At 44.0% G+C, this 18,617-nt stretch overlaps 1 protein-coding gene across 1 annotated transcript in view; it reads right to left on the bottom strand.

Moving 5' to 3' along the window:
• The window catches only part of LOC105291675 (solute carrier family 23 member 2-like), a 37,308-nt gene that overhangs the window by 12,096 nt on the left and 6,595 nt on the right, over positions 1-18,617 (bottom strand). Inside the window, exons 3-4 of the mRNA XM_023530277.1 lie at positions 14,588-14,745; positions 4,492-4,651 (exon numbers count right to left, since the gene is read on the bottom strand). Coding sequence (XP_023386045.1) covers positions 4,492-4,651; positions 14,588-14,745 — 318 coding nt within the window. The remainder of the gene's footprint in view (positions 1-4,491; positions 4,652-14,587; positions 14,746-18,617) is intronic.

Here is an 18,617-nt window from a genome sequence, read left to right as displayed (position 1 = left end):
TACCCAGGGTCCTCAAAACACAAGGTAACTGCTCCTGAATGTGGTGAAGCTTTGTGCCATTTGCGGTGTCGGAGGCAGACGCGTCATTAGAACACAGGAAGGATTTGAGCAGCAGAAGGGCTTAGGTAGGAAAAGAGACAAATAGATTTGTCATATCTTTCTTCTTGGATAGTCTTAGATAGACAAGAGAGTCTTACACAAGGAATTACAGTCCTCGGTAGGTCTGAGTGGAAGGGAAATCCCGCCCCTGGCAGAGCAGGGTGAGGAAACTCTGCTTCTTCTTTGCTTAGTTTTAATTTGGATTTGCCAAAGTCAAGTGTAGGTTCCCCAGGGAAGAACAAAAATCAGCAAACAACAACAACAACAAAAAAAACACATACACAAAATGAAGAACAAACAAACCAGTGAAGCCCCACAAATTACATGTGTTCTGTGATTCATTCTATTGATGCCCTCGTCTAGCTAGGCTTCGTTGAAGAAGGGCATACTGACTCGGGAAAGGTGATGCCACACGCGGCATTCTGACATCGGCCAATCAACCTGGCAAAAATCCAGGGCCCGCCAGCTTGACGAGTGAAATTTTTAGGAGTATCTCGGTCTGGAACTACATGAAACTGTTCTTTAAAGATGAAAAAGCTCTGTTAACTCAGGGTCTGCCCTGACATGAAAAGGGGACATAAGGGCTCGATGCGATTATTGGAGAACACCACACCTGGGAGCTCTTTTGGACTGTCAGCCTGAGCATGTGTGAAAAGGCTGCTTTTCAAAGGGACTGAGAACAGCAGAAGGTTCTGGCAGAAATGCACGAGATAAAGCTCAGATGGATCTGCTGTGCCCTTACAAGCACACCGTTCCCCGAGGTATATGAGAAGGGTCAGCGATGGAGTCCACGCTGCGTGACAGCTGACACTGTCGGAAGCCAGGTGCTTCGGCCCCGCCACGGGGCTGCTGTGAGGCTGCGGCAGCTGCTCAAACTGCCCTCCACGTGAAGGGCTGTTACTCACCAGCCTGGTGCTGGGCACCATTTGGAATTAGACTGTTAGTGAATGGCACCCAAACCTCTAATGTGGTCACTAGGGCCCATGAGATGACACACCTTGGGCCACAAGGCATGCACACATGGGCACACAAACAATATAATCCCCATGTCCACCTGAAGTCACTTACATCACCGGAATGGCCCAGATGGCCAATGGCAATGAGCACAAGGGCCTCCGGTGGGAGAATATGAGGGTATATGGCCCATCATAGAGCTGGGAGGTTGCCTATGCTGGACCCTTCACAGAGCATGGGAGGTTTTAATATTGTTAAAAACTGGTATTGACGGTGTTTCTGGTTTGAGCTTTGCCTATTCTGCAGCTGAAGCCCCAGCCCAGACTACTGTAGGAAGATCGGCAACCCAAATTGCCCGCTCACAACAAATATCAACTTATATATCATACAGCTCAAGAATCACTTTTCATAGCATGAACACGACAGGAGTGGACCAAGAAACACAATATCAAGTGATCTTTTCATATTTCACATCACTTGGCAAAAGCAGTGAAATTATTGGAAAATGAGAACGTGTGCTTGAAGCAACCAGATGCGGGTGACAAAGGCACAGAGCGCGGGCTTTCCAGGGCAGGACAGCGTAACATCAAGCTAACCAGGCTGAGAAAAGAAGCGGGGTAAAGAAATCCTCTTTTCTCGGGATTAGGGATTTGGCTGTGTTCCCTAAGATGGGAGAAATAGAAACCAACTTAATTGGACTTATTGGAATTCTGGTGCTATTTATGGGCCAGACTGGAAAGTCTGGTGTGTTCAGGATACATTCCATCCAATGGAGAGGACCCAGTGACAATATACCTATTAAATCATTTGAAAGTACCATGGACAAGGGCACACACGAAGGTTTAACAACATTACTTTTGCCGTCTGCTCTCTGAAGGAGAACAGAGGAGGACTCAAAACCCCCTCTTTCCATAGGAGCCAGGGATGGGGCTAAGAAGAGATCCCAGTGGGGAAAAAGAAAGATGGCTGCAGGAAGAACTAGAGCCACCAAACAAATTACTGTCTCAATTGATGCCCCTTTTGCCCTTTATATTTAAAACAAATCGAAAATAAGAAAACGATTTCTTAGCAGTATTTCAGATAGATCTTCAGTCTGAGATGAGGGACACTGGCATCAGAATTGTTTCTACTAAACTGAAGGCATCTAGTAAAACTGGACGCAGCATGTACTGGGCTGTACTGGATGGACCATGAGGAGCGAGCATCGTGAACGTGGCTGGCACATTAGGACACGTTCTGTTGCTTGAACTTTTGTGTAAGATTAAAATGGGTTGCGGACTCAGAGAAAGACAAATGTCTTTCTCTTATAAAAAGGTCTAGTCACTGTGTCGTACACCTGAAACTAATATAACATTGTATGATTTCACTTATATGTGGAATCTAGAGAACAGGATAAATGAACAAACAAAAGAGAAACAAGCTCATAGGTACAGAGAGCATTTTGATGGTTGCCAGATTGGGGGGGGGCGGGGGGGGGGCGGGAGATGAGTGAAGGGGGAGGGGTTTAAGAGGTACAAATTGTTAGTTACAAAACAGTCGTGGGGATGTAGAGTACAGCATGGGGAATATAGTGAGTAGTATTGTAATAATTGTGTATAGTGTCAGATGGGTACTAGATGTACCGGGGCGATCGCTTAGTAAGTTATAAAAAGGTCTAGTCACTGTGTCGTACACCTGAAACTAATATAATATTGTATGCCAACTGTAATTGACAAAAATTTTTTTAAATAATTTAAAAAATGGGTCGTGGACTAATTATGAGTTCATAGGGGAGAAAAGATAAACCTAGAGCAATAGGATCCAACGTATGGTAGTAGTAGTATGCATTGAAGTGTCTTGTCGATTTTATTCCTTCTCGTTGGTCAAATTCGGGTAAGAATAGGAATCGTGTGCTGTGTCTCCTCCTCTGACTTCCCTCTTCCTTTGTTTTGCAAATAGTGGATATGACCGTTGTCACAGCCACGAGGCCATGAAGATACTGGACATGGATCGGGGTGGGTTGCAGGATGGACCTTGGCTGGTCTAAGGCTTGTTAGCTTGGTTCTGAGGGCTATCTAGGGAATGAACTCGGCTCCAGGTCCCAGCGCTGAGTTCAGGAATGTCTTTGGCCCAGTTCTAGTGATCCTGGGGGAGGCGGTGCTGAAGGCAGTGAGTCAGGGTTATATGCAAGCCTGAATGAACTACCCGTTACTAGAAACCTGTCCTCACGTGGTGCTTGTGTAATCCTGCCTCTGCTCTGGAGGAGGTGGTCCCTGGCCTAGCTCCAGGCCTGGGTGTTTAAGGTCAGCTGGGAGGGCGATCCTTGGGCTTCTCAGAGATCTCAGGTGAGCTCTACTCTCTCATGGTACCCCGCCCACAAGCCACCCCTGCCCCTCACCCCTCACACCAGGTGAGAACGTTGGGGTCCGGAAGTTATCAAGTCTACTGTTCCCGAGGGTGAGGCTGAACTCTCTGCCAGGAACCGTGAGCGTGCCGACTCCCTTATCTATCATTTAGATCAGCCAGTCTGGAACCTGGCCGAACTTCAGTCAGCGGCTTTAAGGCCCCTGGTTCCTTTTCCTGGGTGATACAACTGAATCAAGCAATGGTCGGATTTCACAGTAGATGAGCACAGGGCACAACTGTCCAAAGTGGACAGACTAAGTAAACGGTACCCATTAACAGAATGGTTGGCTGAGCCAGGCCTGGTCCTGCACATTGGTTTTCCCATTAATCTGAGCCGACTATGGATATATGTCAATATGGTGCTTGTGAGTCCATTAAAAACTAGTAGCAAAACATCTGGAAAACTCTAAGTGCTCAGTAACTGTGATCTGCTGCTACTATCATCATCATCACCACCATCATCGCCATCATCAACACCATCATCATCATCATCATCATCGTCATCGCTGTGATGTGCCTCTCCCCTCTTTGCAGCCCCAGCACTTAACACTTGGCATCTGGCAGGTATTCAACAATGACATTTGATGACAATTAAAAACTAGTTAAAAACTAGTATAAAATGAGCATTACTACCTGTTGCCCTCTCTGTCTCCCAGGACGCTTCCGCTCTTCTTCCTTGAAATATATGTTTCCAGGTAAACCTAACTTTCCCCTCCCCCTTTTCCACCCTGGCTGCCCCAATCCCTCTCTTGCTCATCATCCTGCTTTATTTTCTTCATTGCACTTATAACTCTGTGAAATTTCCCTTTTCTACTTACTTACTGGAATACATTTGTCTCTCTCTTACCCTGCCCTGCACATCCATAGATTATTAGCTCCAAGAGTGCAGGGTCCTTGTCTGTCTTATCTACAGCAGTATCTTAATGCCCAGGATCTTGACTAGTGGTAAATTGAACAATGAACGTTGAACAAATGAACCAACACAGCAGCTCCTGTTGAGTACCCGGTCCACTCCACACACCCACCCACCCACCCCAACCCATGCACCATTACCTCTCGGATCCTCTTCTGCCATTCCTCGATGAATTCAGGAGAGCTGGTATTCACCTGGCTGGCATCGAATGTCCACTCAGGGCACTTCCAGGTGGGAAGAGAGAGCATGGCCAGGGAGGGTGCCACAAAAGCAAATGTCCCTCCCTGAAGAATGGGCAACCTGGAGGAGGGGAGTGGATGCAGTTACCCACGTGATCCTTTAGCACTGGTCTGTCACTGGCCCCAACCAGGAGCCTTTTGATCCCAGGTCCTACTCCAGGTAAGAGGCAACATATGACCCCTGCTCTCCTTAGTATACATGGACTTCCTGCCAAGCCCAAGTCAGACCCATGAACCCTGCCAAACTTTGGGTGGGTAGGAGAGGTGGGGAGGGGAAAGACAAGCAGACCTAACCCTCTCAGCGATGCAAGCCCAGGAGGAGAGAGTCAGACACTGGGAAACGATTTGGAGACAGCGCAGGGCTCAGCAAACACGCCCAGTGGGTGCTACTGTCTACCCCTGTCCTACTGGATCTTCCCCAGGACTGAAGCACAGCTCACACATGTGACGTCCTCCCACCAACAAGAGATGCACAGCCTAGAATCTAGGTTGCCGAATTGCCCTGCGTCTTCAAAAATGAACTGCCATCCCAGACAGAACAGATTACAGGTCAATTATCAGGACGTGCGCCCCAGCCAGGCCCTTCATCTCACTCCGTGAGAACTTCTGGTACTGCCCACCTGACTTGCCCTCCCTCTCAGGTGAACACAGCCTGGTACGTCAGCCTCCAACAATCCTCTTTCTGGAAAGTCAGAGGCTATCAAGCCTAACCTACTCTGCCTGCCCTGAACATTGAAATTTGGAGGTGGGGAGCGGAACAGAGGGACCCCGGCATCTTGGTTGCATCTGTCACTATGGCACACTCAGTTCAGATACTTTTTCTTAACAATACCAGAAGGGCGTTTCTGAACTTGAGATTTCAAAAAGACATCTTAAGGTTATTCTTGAGAACGCCTGGGCACATTTTATAGATGAAAACATATGAAAGTTTATAGAAGAGTTTTGCTGCCTAAGTGGATGTCGTGTCCTCGCCGAGCGCTGGAATCGGCGACGCCTGGGCATCCCCACTCCCCGCCCCAGGCGCGTCAGTGAGCTTGTCTAGGAGGCACCAGGCACGGGAAGTGTCAAAGCTCCAGGTGATTCTAACGTGCAGCCAGGGCTGAGGACGACTGATCTAGATTCATAAATCTAGACCCATAAAGCCCCCAAACGGAATGGAATACATTGCAAACACACAAGGCAGGAACGTGTGGGTGGTGGTAGGGATATGCGTGAATAATATTTTTTAATTTAAAAACTGCGAGTCTAAGTATCTTGACGGAAAAGGAAAACATGCTGCATTTATATCATTGCAAAATCCCTTTTGAGCTTTCAAAATAAATATAAATATATATAAATATATATTTATATATATTTATATATAATTATATATATATTTATTTATATATATAAATATATATATATAAATTTTTGTATATGGGTATAACCAAAGAGCACATAATACAGGGCCTGTATTTTAATTTTTTTTTCTTCTGCTGTAATTCCATATACACATTTCATTCATGCAACAAATGTTTATTGAGGACCCGTTAGGTGGCAGACACTAGGTGCCAGGGAACTGGGGACACCACAGTGAGTGAGACAAAACCCCCACTTATAGTCTAGTTACATATTTCCCTGCTGGCTCTGCCACTAACAAAGTAACTGTAGACACTGCCTTACTCTCCAGATCACTATAAACACCTTATAACTACGCTTACAAACGCGCCACCATGCTGGCTTGCCACCAATGCCTTAGCCGCGTCTGTATGTTTTACCGAGTTCCGTGAGGGCGAGGCATTCTTTTCCATTTCTATTCCTCCATTGCTGAGTCTGGTGCCACAAAAAAACAAAACAAAACAAAACAAAACAAAAAAACCGGCCAACATTGGATTTTATCGTTTTCCTTTTTTTTTAAAGTTTCGTAGTCGTGCCGTGAAACCTTAACAAATGCTAATTTGCATTTCATTAAGCCATGAAAGATGTAGACGCATTTGTGTGATTTTAGGTCTGTTTTCCCTTGTCTATAAATTGCCTACTCATTACATAGAGTTTGGATACTGTCAAAATATATTTATAACAATTCTTATGATTGTGAGCTTTATTTTCAGTTATTAAAAATGTTTTCTCTAATTGTATGCAGAAATTCATCTCCAATTCAGACATTTTTTAAGGGAATATTTTGAAATTTTCAAGTAGTTGAACGCTTTTCTAATTCTGTTTATGTTATGTTATTTTAAGATGATTACTTGTATTTGGGATAATGTGATATATGCACTTCCTGCCTTTTTGTAATTTCTAAATACCTTTTATGTTCAAGATGAATTTTTTGCATTTATTTGTTTCGGTGTATTAGCATGCCTCATCTTTATGTTCATACATTGCAGCAATAAATTCTTCTGTCATTATTCTATACTCAGACCTTCCAACTCCATTTTCCATTTTTTCCCCACCTTCACCCCATTTTGTTAGGCATTCTAATTTCTTGTCAGTACCCTTTTGATTGGTCGATTGATTGACTGATTGATAGACAATAGCTAGATGGTAGATGGATGATAGATAGATAGATAGATCCATAAAATTTTTCATTTCTGCTAGTTTTTCTTCTATGCTCTTTCCTGGCACTTGTATGGAATGTGGACATTCAGTATCATTATTAGGCTTTCGTTGTTCTATGTATCTCTTACCTTCTATGGTGACCTTGATGTTATTTGTATCTCAATGCTCTTTTTAATGTCATAGTTAATTTCATTTGCTACCATGATGGTATACCCTATTTTTTAAAATTTGCCCTTGAATTTGGTTCACTATTGTTCTATATGTGCCTTGTGACTTAAATGTCTCTCTTGTAAACTACAGAAAATAACAATTTGAAAAATCGAACATTTTAGAGCCAGAAGAGCCCTTTGAAACTTATTCAGCCTGGCTTTGTCATTTCATACATAGGGAATCTGGCCCCAAGGTCATAGAGTTAACCAGGATGCGTGTTTGGGTCTCCTCACTCAACATCGCTGCCCTGTGACACTAATTAAGAATATGGTATAGACCCAAGGCAAGTTTGAATCTGTCTCTACATTGTCATTGTGTGACCTAGGTATGTTGTGCAACTTCTGCAAGCCTCTGTGTCCGCTTTGATAACATAAAGATAACGGTACTCTCCCCAAATTGTAGCTCTGAAGATAAAACACACGTAAATGCTTAGCCCATTGCCCAGAGCATAGAGGAGCTCAATTAATAAGGGTGATTTTCATTATTATTCCCTCTGAAGTGTGTGGCACCTCCTGCGAAGGCAGCTCACATCGGGACGTTTTCTTTGATGTTTCTTCTAAATAACAGATGTGATAGTGCACCCCCTACCTTTTTTGTTTTTTTTTTGTTTTTTACTGTCTTTCGAAATTCTCATTTCTTGAAAGTTGTTTCTCTAAGATTTGTTTTCTCTGTGCCTCGTTTTCTTTCGTGTGGTTGGAAACCATGTGCTTGGGCTGCATCAGTGCCCCCTTGCTCCGTGCCTTTGACTCAGCCCTGCGGGGAGCATAGCCTGACCTGCAGTATGCGTCGATTGTAGGCGCTCATGTTAACATTGAGGGGTCAATGTCTGATGCGTGCCTCTCTTCATGGGATCTGACAACATGTGTCCATTGGGATGGAGTTGTTTTTACTGGATTAGTAAATCGTTTTGAAGCTTATCCTTCTAGCGTCGCTGTTAGATCTATTCCAGATCCCCCCACCCGCTCTCTCTCATTTTTGTTTCTGTTAGATTTGATTTAAAAGAAGTGCTCTCATCACGTCACACAAGTCCTGACATGTTATGTATTAACTTTAGCAAATAATTTACACTTCACCTTGTTCGTAACAGCATTGAAGGGGACTTACGAATATGTTACGGTGCCTAAGGGCCTGCCGCTCTGTACTCAGATGCTCCAGGTTCATTTTTCACTCCTCCCATCTCCTCCCCGCCCCACCTCGCCCACACCCAGCCTCAGGAGCCATTACAGAAAGAGCCGGTCTGGGCACAGATAGATTGGGATCTGGGTACAAATCTCCATTGCCACACTCACAGCACCTCGTAGAAAAAACATGGCTAGACTCTCCCCGTCCATCTTACTTCTCCCTCCGCCCTTCACCGCCTCATCTGTCTGCTCAAATCTGAAGAGGAGAAAACTCTCCGCCATTTCTACGATGACGTGCGCGTTTTCTAAGAAGAGGTAAAGTGTCAAAATCTGCGGTCTCAGGAATGGATCTTAAAAAGCCTGATAAGATTGGTGCTAGGGGTTAGCAAAGTCATAGAAATGTGTCCCCAGGCAGGGAGTGTTAACAGCGAAGTGTATACGGTATTTTTAAAACTGCGAGGTGTTTTCATATTGTTATTTCGAGAGTGTTTCAGGGGAGGCAAGGAGACCCTGCCTTGCGGAGGCCGATGCGGGTGGGAAGTTCCAGCGGCACTGGTCACTGGTCACTATTACTATCGTGAAAAACTCAAAACGACGTAGACGTCATTTACTAGGAAACGGTGAAATAAACTAGAACATAATTATGTATTCTAGAGGACGGCATACTAAGTGATCATTTTTTGAAAAAAGTGCTACTGCAGAAGAATGAGTATTGAAACGTAAAACTATTACAAAACATACGCATTGTGTATGTTTTTAAAGAGGGGGGCGGAGAGGGATGCTTTTTACCACAATTAATTTTTTTTAATTATTCAAAAAGGGAGAGACGGTGCAAAACTACGTGTGTAGTATAATCCCTTTCTTGTTGCGAAAGACACATTTTTTTAAAGCAGACACTGAGCTAAGCACTTTACCTGCATTATCTAATTCTCAAGGCTTTGGAAAAGTGAAAAAAACAGTTCCTCTTCACAGAAACGTGAGGATTCTGACCACAAAGGCAAATATTGTCAGGGATGGAAAGGAGAGGCAGGCCTTGCCCGAGGGTCAACCGTACTTCCCTGTTAGACAAAGAGCACTTTGTTCCCCTTTTTACTGAGCTCCCTACACAGAGCAGATAAGGACCTGCTAAATTGCGGGAAAGCCCATCATCGCATACCTTCCCTGTAGGTAACTATTCAAATTAGACTTAGGAGACGCAGAAGCACCTGCCCTCTCCTGGGGACACATCGACCCCTGTCCCTCCTCTGACGTGACTGATCACCAAGCTACTCTTCCGCCCCAACAGCCACCACTATTGCTGCTCCGCCCAGAGCCCCAGTGGAGCATTCGGTGGCTTGGCTGTCAACACGGCAGCAGAAGCGGGAAGGCTGCAGACTCCTTTATGGTGGGTCTGGTCTTTCTGACGCAGATCTAGGGGAGGGCAGGGCAGGGCAGGGCAGGGCTCAGCTGCAGGGAAGTCAGCAGATGGACACGACCAAGGCCAGGGCTGACTCTGGCCGAACGACATGCAAGCACAAGACATCTGAATGCACTTTGTGGCAGAAGTACTTGCTCTACACTTGAGATATTCCCGGGAAAATGGGAAGGAAGACATGTCATCTGGTACCACTCCAGAAAAAGAGGTTACCAGATAAATTCATAAATAATTCCAGAGATGGAGTGAAAACCTAGAATTACAGACAGTCAATATTTGATTTCCTCTAGTGATTGCCTTTTAAAGTTAATAACTCATTTTGAAATGAATGACAATGTGTGTCCTTACATGAATTTCAGAAGTGAGCACCTAAGTGAGGAAGGACTTTGCAGGATGCAACTGACACGCCTAACTGGTGCCCTAACTAATCACAGCCGCTGGCCCCACACCGGGCACCGTGCTCATTACCTCTTCTATCAAGAACAGCAGTGATTGCCTGTTGTTCCTTTTTGATGATTTAATGTGATTTTAATTACAAAGACCTTCTGAAGTCTTTTTGCAATGCCAGCGATATTCAGAAAAGTACATTACGAAATACTGGTTAGCAGATAACCAGTAATCAAATCTACTTGGACTTTAACTCATAAGCTATCAGTTAGATTTTGCAATCTATAATGTCTTAGAGACTAACTGCTTAGCTTCTGAGAAGGAAGCCCATTTCCTTGGGTGGAACCAAACTCAAGTTTATCCCCCACTCCTCACCTCAGTGTAATGACATTAGCATGATTTTATTTCCTGATTTTATTTCCTAATTTTAGTTTCCTCTTTCTTTGTGTGTTTAGTTAGGGCGTGAGTTCTTTGAACCCTAAACTCCTGATTAGTTTGTATTTCTCAAAGCACATACTAGAAGGCTAAACCCACAGGCACTTTCGCCACTGATTATCCAGTTGAAATAGACCCTTCATGATCTTCTCTGTCAACATCATAGGTGCTCACAATAGTAGAGATAGAAAGGACTTTTAGAAACTGTATAGTCCAACCTTTTCATTTTATAGATGAGAAAACTGAGCCTTAGAGAGAGTAAAGGACCTATCCAAGTTCCCACGGCACAGAAGCCAGGACCACGGTTCAGGTGTCCAGTTTCCAAGCTCGAAGCTTTTCCATCTCAGGTTTAAGGGAAAGAACTTCCCCATCCGGAGGAACTTTGTGTTTGTGACTCTCATGGGGCCAGGGCAGGGGTCGGGGGCTCCTGGGTGGCCAGACAGTTGCTGCGAGGCCTCTCTAATGCCACTGCAGCATCTTACCTTCCTGGGGCCAATCCTGGATGGCGGGGAGGAGGGGGCGGGTCCTGGATGTTAGGGGCCTGAGGGACAGACCAGACCAAACCCTGTACCTGTCTGAGTCCTTGGTAGAGGTTTGGAAGAAACCTGGGCTCACAGAGGTGGTGTCAGAAGCAGGAAGAGGGGCGAAGGGAGATAACCTGGCAAGGATGTAGGCACTAGTCTCCCATTCCTCCACAGAGAAGGCGGTAATGGAAGAATTGTTGTATTTCCTGGAAATGATTTGCAAAGAAAGCGTTTTTGGAAAGTGTCTATGTTTGATTTAGGCAAAAAAAAAGAAAAAAGAAAAAGAAAAAAACCACAGTAAAAGTGAGTATTCTCCTTTGGATGCAGTCAGCCTGTCTTGGAAACAAGTGACTGAACCCATATCAGTCTACACTCACGTGGCTTGATTCAGATAATTGATAAAGAATAAACAGATATTACTTTTCCCCCACCGAGTCATTTTCTCTGAAGATGGCTCAGGCAGAAGCACATTGTGGAAAATGTTTTCCGTTTTCCTCTGCAACCCCAAGGCAGAGCTCAGGCCTGTTACAGGTCAGGTCATAAGCAAACTTACAATGAAAAGCCCCCATTGGCACGGCTCCTAAAGTCCAAGTGTGTTCACTAGCCATGTGCCTTTGTAACATCGGCAGAAGTAGAAGGTTTCGGTCACAATGGCTACCGTCTCTTTCCATGCCCATCTCCCTAACTCTAAACTTCACATCAGATGGTGCTTGAAAGGCCACGAGCGCTTTCAGGATCTGGTTAAGGGGAAATTGAGTCAGGATAAGTTTAGTTTGAATGAAATGGGATATATTCATATGGTTCGAGACCACTAAACTACCCATGTATAGTCAATTTATTGCTAGCCGTCTTGGTGTACTCATGGTTTCCAGCAATAATTCTACCGCCCACTTTGCCAGGCTGCTCTACATCGCAGTGTGAAGCTGCAAGACCAGAGGTCACATTAAGATCTAACTGTGTCCTATAGCACCTGGCACTTGACATTTGTGATTGGTGGGTGAGAAACAAGATTTGAAATGTGTGAAGCCAGAAGCAAATCTGTGGAAAACTTGATAACCCTCAGATATGCAAAATTGCCAGAGAAAATTTGGTTCTCCTTTATGTGGAAGCAAAATGGGAATTTTTCTCCTTTCGGGAATATAATTAATAACGCAAAAAAAAAAAAAATACAATTATAAATGTGTCATGCACTTAAAATTTTTTCCTAGGAATCACGTGCCATTTATCAGAATTCCTGTGTTTATAGGCCACGAATCGATAGCAGTACTACAATGTGTGCGTGAAGGCTAGAAATTCATTCCAACTTGCAGTAATAACAACCTTCACCAGCCCATGCTAGAAGAATGACTGAATTACCTTTCCTTCTTTCTATAAAATGAGAAGGTGATCAAAGAGCATATAAACCCAGAATGTGTGTGTTGGGGTAGGGAAATACAGGAAACGGAGAGAAAGTCAAATAAAAAATATCAGGCCATGTTTTGGAATCTGTGGCATTTGGGGCATTTAGCTCCTTTTAAGAAATTTGTAACTTGTGATTTTTTTTTTTAAAATCTCAGTAAAGATTCTCTTTCTCGTGACATGATTTTGTATTCATACTTTTGTGTTCTTTTCCTTTACGAGGATACCAAAATCTATCTACTCTGCAGGCTGAGCGAAATCCGGATCTGTCCTTGAACTAGGGGCTAAATCGGTATTAAAGGGGGAAGATACAGGAGTCACAGGTTTTGGGGGGAGGGAGGTGACTTGGGAAGGTCCTGAGGGCCCACAGGGAGGAATTTCCTGAGAAGATGACGACCCCAGGGAGCCACCTGGGGTTCAGGTGGAGCAGGGGCTGGTCGAAGAACGAAGAACGGAGAACGAAGAACGGGAGGAGAGGATGCGTGGAAATGAGGAGGAGGAAGGCTTCCTCACAATTTTGCCCAGGGCCAGCTCAAGAGCAACAGGACTCTAATTTACTCACAATGAGTCTAGCAGCCTTCCTACAAATGTAAGGGACTTGATGGTTTAAAAAAGGGGATTGCTGTTATCATACCATTTGATTGGGAGAAGGGTACATAGCATCATCAACTGCCTTTTTGGACAGGTTCCAAACCACAGATACAGTTCAGTGAATTCTGTCGTCTTATTTACTCAGAACAGAACTTGTCTTCCCCGCTTCGCCGGGAAAACTTCCTGAATGGGAGTTGCCATATTGGTTGCCCTCTTCGGTCCAGGGCTGGGCATTTGGCTTAAGCTGTGCCGATCAGAGCTCTTCCCTGGAATTTTAAAATGTGAGGCCAGCCAGGGCAGCACTTGCTTGCTTTAGGGGCAGATGTCAGCAGCCCGGCCTGCAGCCCGTGCAGGAAGCCTGTCTGCCAGAATGAGGCACAGGCATCGGTAGCGGAGTGAGCACACAGCCCTGCCCTCGGCCTGGGGAAGGGGAGCCCCCTGCGCTTAGCCCGATGCACTGAAGGGCCCCACTCTGGTCTCTCTGCAGAGGCATCTGCCAGGCCGAGGGGATATGTCCACCGCAAGCCGTGCACCTCCCTCCTCTGAGGCCCAAGGATGCTCTGCCCAAATGGCTCTGAGCCTATTCTGGATCCTGCCTGAGCCTCTTCCCCGGGTCTGTCCTGCTGAAGGCAGACCATGATGCGAGTGTGCACACCCCAAGGGCTGAGAGACGGTCACGGGACAGCTGTTTGGGGAAGCTGGTGTGCGTGTGGAGGGGGGATGTGTGGGTGGAGCTTGCAGATGCAGGGTGGAGTGCCCAGATGCATGCGTGTGAGACCATTTATGATCCAGAGCCTGAGGTGGGAGAGAAGGGGCAGGGCCGCAGGCCGGAAGCTGGCTGGCCCAGTGCTGCCAGGTTCCAAAGCAGGACTTGAAGGAGTCAGAGAACTCTAAATTCAAACTTGGCTTTCCATATTTTATTTAGGAGTTTGTAAACTTGGCTTATAACTCTCCAGTATTCAAATATAAACTGTGTGGGTTTCCATTTATACTCTCGCCCTGGGTCTCACAAATGCAAAGGGCAGGCTTGAGTAGAGACAAGAGACAAAGAGAAAGTTCCAGCAGCATTTGAGTTCCCCCTTAAACATGTTCCTGATGCCTGATGCAGCCTGCCTTTCTCGTGGCCTGATCTGATAAGTTAAAAGAACAAATTTTTGCCCAAGCTAATCTGGATTCGTGCTACTTTAATCAAGAATCCTAGCTAATATAGACAGTACGTGGTAGAACTGGGACATGAACCAGGCTCTGACTCCCAGTCCTGTGCTCCCTCTGTCGTGTCATATCAGCTTCCTAAACACCTTCCTGGCTATGAGCCAAGCAAAACTTGCTGATGCCCTGGCAGGTAAAAGTCAGAATCCACAGGGAGACGTTTTACCTACCTGACTCCTAATAACACTTGCAGGAGAGTGCAGATGCCAGAGACGAAGAAAATGGTGCTGATGAGGTAGCTCTGGGTCAGGGGGTCATGCTGCAGACACAGGTCCTTGGCCAGGATGAGTGGCACTGCCACGAGCCCCCCCAGGGCCGTGAGGAAGTGCTGTAGGCAGAGAAGAGCGAGTAGACAGGCTTGTAGGTGCTGTGACTGCCTGCTCCGTCCTCATCCCCATTCCCATTGGCAGAGGCGGGAGCTCGGCCTCTGGTCTCAGAGGAGCCTGGGTATGAGTGACAGGCTCAGATCCAGGCAAGTAGTGGGAGCTAGGAAGGCCTGGCAGCAAGAAGCAATGACCCAGCCAGAGGGTCTGGGGTTCAAGGGCAGGACTCCAGTGCTGGGAACTGGTATCCTGGGTAAGAAACAAAGGCAGGAACACAGCACAGGAGGACATAACAGAGACCAAGGAGGGGGCTTTAAGAACAAGAACAAGGAGAGAGATATTATTAAAATAAGGCACAAGGTGACAAGACCATCGATCAGGAAGGCCTGAGCACATTCTCTGGGACAGATCATATGTTGAGTCACAAAACGGCTATAGTAAATTTAAGAAGATTCAAATCATACCAGATTTTTTTCCAATCACAATGGTATAAAACTAGAAATTAATAATAACAGGAGGAAAATTCACAAATTTGTAGAAATTAAGCAACACACTTCTAAACAACCAATGAGTCAAAGAAGAAATCAAAAATGTATCTTGAGACGAATGAAAGTGGAATGAAATACAATATACCAAACTCACGTGATGCAGCCAAAGCATTTCTAAGAGGGAATTTTATAGCAACATACGCTACATTAAGAAAAAAAGAAAGATCTCAAATAAACAACCTAACTTTACACCTCAGGGAACTAGAAAAAGAAGAACAAGCTAAGCCCAAAGTTAGCAGAAGAAAGGAAATAACAAAGATCAGAGCAAAATTAATGAAAGAGAGGCCAGAAAAAAATAGAAAAGATCAACAAAACTAAGAGCTGGATTTTTGAAAAGACAAACAAACCCTTAGACTAAGGGAAAAAAGAGAGGACCCAAATAAACGAAAGTCAGAAATGAAAGAGGAGCCATTACAACTGATACAACAGAAATACAAAATACCATAAGACACTACAATTTGGATAACCTAGAAAAAAATGAATAAATCCCTAGTGACACACAACTTACCAAGATTGAATCATGAAAAAACAGGAAATTTGAACAGACCAAGAACAAGCGAGGAGATAGAAACAGTTATCAAAAACCTCCCAACAAAGAAAAGCCCAGGACCAGACGGATTCACTGGTGAATTCAACCAAACATTTAAAGAATTAACGCCAATCTTTCAGAAACTCTTCTAAAACAATCAAAGGGGAGGGAAGATGCCCAAACTCATTTTACGAGACTGGTATAACCCTGACATCAAGGAAAGAAAACTACAGGCCCGTATCCCTGATGGATATAGATGCAAAAATTCTCAACAAAATCTTAGCAAGCTGGATTCAACAGCACGTTAAAAGGATTTACAGCATGATCATGTGGGATTTATTTCTGAGACATGAGGACGGTGTGACATATGCAAATCAATAAACGATATACCACATTAATCGGGTGAAAGATAAAAAATCATATGATCATGTTAATAAATGCAGAAAAAGCATTTAACAAAATTCAACATCCTTTCATAATAAAATGTCTTCATTATCCATTTCACTGGCTCATAATATTTTTAAAATAGCATTACATTTGTTCTTCTCATTTTATAGAAAAGCACAAAGCAGCAGCAAACAAAAAAGTGTATCTATCTCCTCCGTGATATCCCACATGGAACAGTTTGTAAAATTAGAAAAAACACATCTATGAGATTAGAAAATTCATGCTGTAAAAAGTCACACACAAAAAAGTGAAAGTCAAAAGCAACTCTACCTTTTCTAGTTCCTCTTCTGAAGGTTAGTTAAATGCCTTTATTTTTTTTATGAATTCTTTAAGATATACAAAATTACTACATACACTTATTTCTATCGTTCTATCTCTTTTTTGTGTGTTTTTAACACACACAAAAAATATCACAGTATACACAGTTATTTACTTTGGGTTTTTTTTTTTTTCACTTAATATATCTTGGAGAATATTTCCTAACTGCAGGGTAAATATATATTTCTCTTTTTAGCAGCTGCATAAAAAGTCATTTGTTAGATTGTGCCACGATTTATTTAACCAGTTCCCTATGATGGATATTTTAACTGTTTCTAGGGGTTTGTTTGTTTGTGTGTTGTGCGATTTTGATTTTCTTATTACTGATAATGTTACAAGAACGTCTTCATATTTACCTTAACAAGTCTTGCCGACATATCCTCAGAAAAATTCTTAAGCACTGGGGACTAAGTTAAAAGGCATATGTGTTTTACATGTTGATAGAAATCACCAAATTGTCATCTGGAAATGTTGTGACAAATAATATTCCAACAGAAGTGTTCAAGAATGCCTGTTTCCTCAAATTTCCCAAACTTTTTAGTTATTGGCTATCAAATAAGTTAAAATCGGTATCTTAAAAAACAAACAAACTATGGTCCAGTTGGTGTCCTTAATGTGACCTATCAATGAGAGAGAATCCTCCCTAACTCCTTCCCTGACCCCCAAACTCCTGGACAGAAAGAGAGCCAGAGGAGCGTTCAATTACACAGATGACAAGAATATCCACAACCGAGGTTGTGGACCTTGAGTGATTTGACCCGGGTGTGTGTTAATGTGGCTTTCGAGGCAGTCTCTTTGGACTCAGTGCTTGCTGGGTGGCATTACCTGGATCCCCAAGAAGATGCAGATATACCACGGAGGGATGTCCAGAACGCCATAGGCCAGCTGGCTGCTGCTGGGACTCCTGCGCTGGCCATCCTTCTTCCTGCTTTGGCCGTCACTGTGAGAGCCGAGCACACCATCACCCCTCTGCTGGGAGCAAGAGAAGAACACATCTGGGCATCTCAAGGAGAATCAAGTGAACTTCCTAATTTCAACCATACAGATGGACGATCTTCCAGAAGCAAGAGGCAATGGGACAGAAATAACTGTTGGCTGGCTTGGGATTTCTAGATCCAGACTCAAAAGACTAATGGTTTTCTATATTATACCTCTGCAGCAGGGCCTCTGTGTGAAGTCTGGGGCCATGCAAGGGGAGTGGATACCTGGCCCGACACCCTGGCAGAGACACACCTGTGTGCAGGAGGGGATGGGCGCCAACTCCAAAGTCAGAAAATGGGCACGTTTTGCTCCCAGACAGTCGGGTAAATAGGGATCCTGGTCCCAGAATTGTGTCATTGCCCCCATACCCTGTGTTGACATCTGCCAAAGCCCTCATTACAGCATGTTTGTTATAATAGACAGTGTCCTTATCTCTCTCTTCTGCTGGACTGTGAGTTCCTAGAATGCATTGATTGTGCCTGACTTTCTTCTGTTGTCCCAGCTTCTAGAGCAATCCCTGTGCCCAGTGTAGACCAAATGAATAGATGGATGTCACGTACAAATATAAACGAGTACAGTGACTGCTCTGGAGGCAATAGCCAACTCACACCCCTGCCATTTAACCAAAATTAACTTTGAATTATGAATTACGCCCCCCCCCACTTATTGGCTGTATAACTTACCAACTTTGTATAAACTACTAATATTTCTAAGCCTCAAATTTCTGATTTATATAATAGGAATGTCAGTAACATCTACTTCATAGATAGTTGAGAAAATTACATAGAAGCATGAGGAAATAGGAGGATGTTGGTCAAAGGATACAAATATTATAAGACAAGTAAGTTTTGGGGATCTAATGTACAACATTCTGATTATAGTTAATAATACTCTATTTTATACTTTAAAATTTCTAAGAAAGTAGATCTTAAATGTTCTCATCACAAAAAAGAAATGGTAATTTATATGATGTGATGGGGGTGTTAGCTAACACTGAGGTGTAATCATTCTGCAATAGATAAGTGTATCAAATTAACACATTGTACTGTCTTAA

The sequence above is a fragment of the Pteropus vampyrus genome, unplaced genomic scaffold (genome assembly GCF_000151845.1).
Source record: "Pteropus vampyrus isolate Shadow unplaced genomic scaffold, Pvam_2.0 Scaffold48, whole genome shotgun sequence".
In the NCBI taxonomy this organism is placed as follows: Eukaryota; Metazoa; Chordata; class Mammalia; order Chiroptera; family Pteropodidae; genus Pteropus; species Pteropus vampyrus.
The sequence above is the reverse complement of the archived record's forward strand: the minus strand, read 5'-3'. Positions and strand labels throughout refer to the sequence as shown.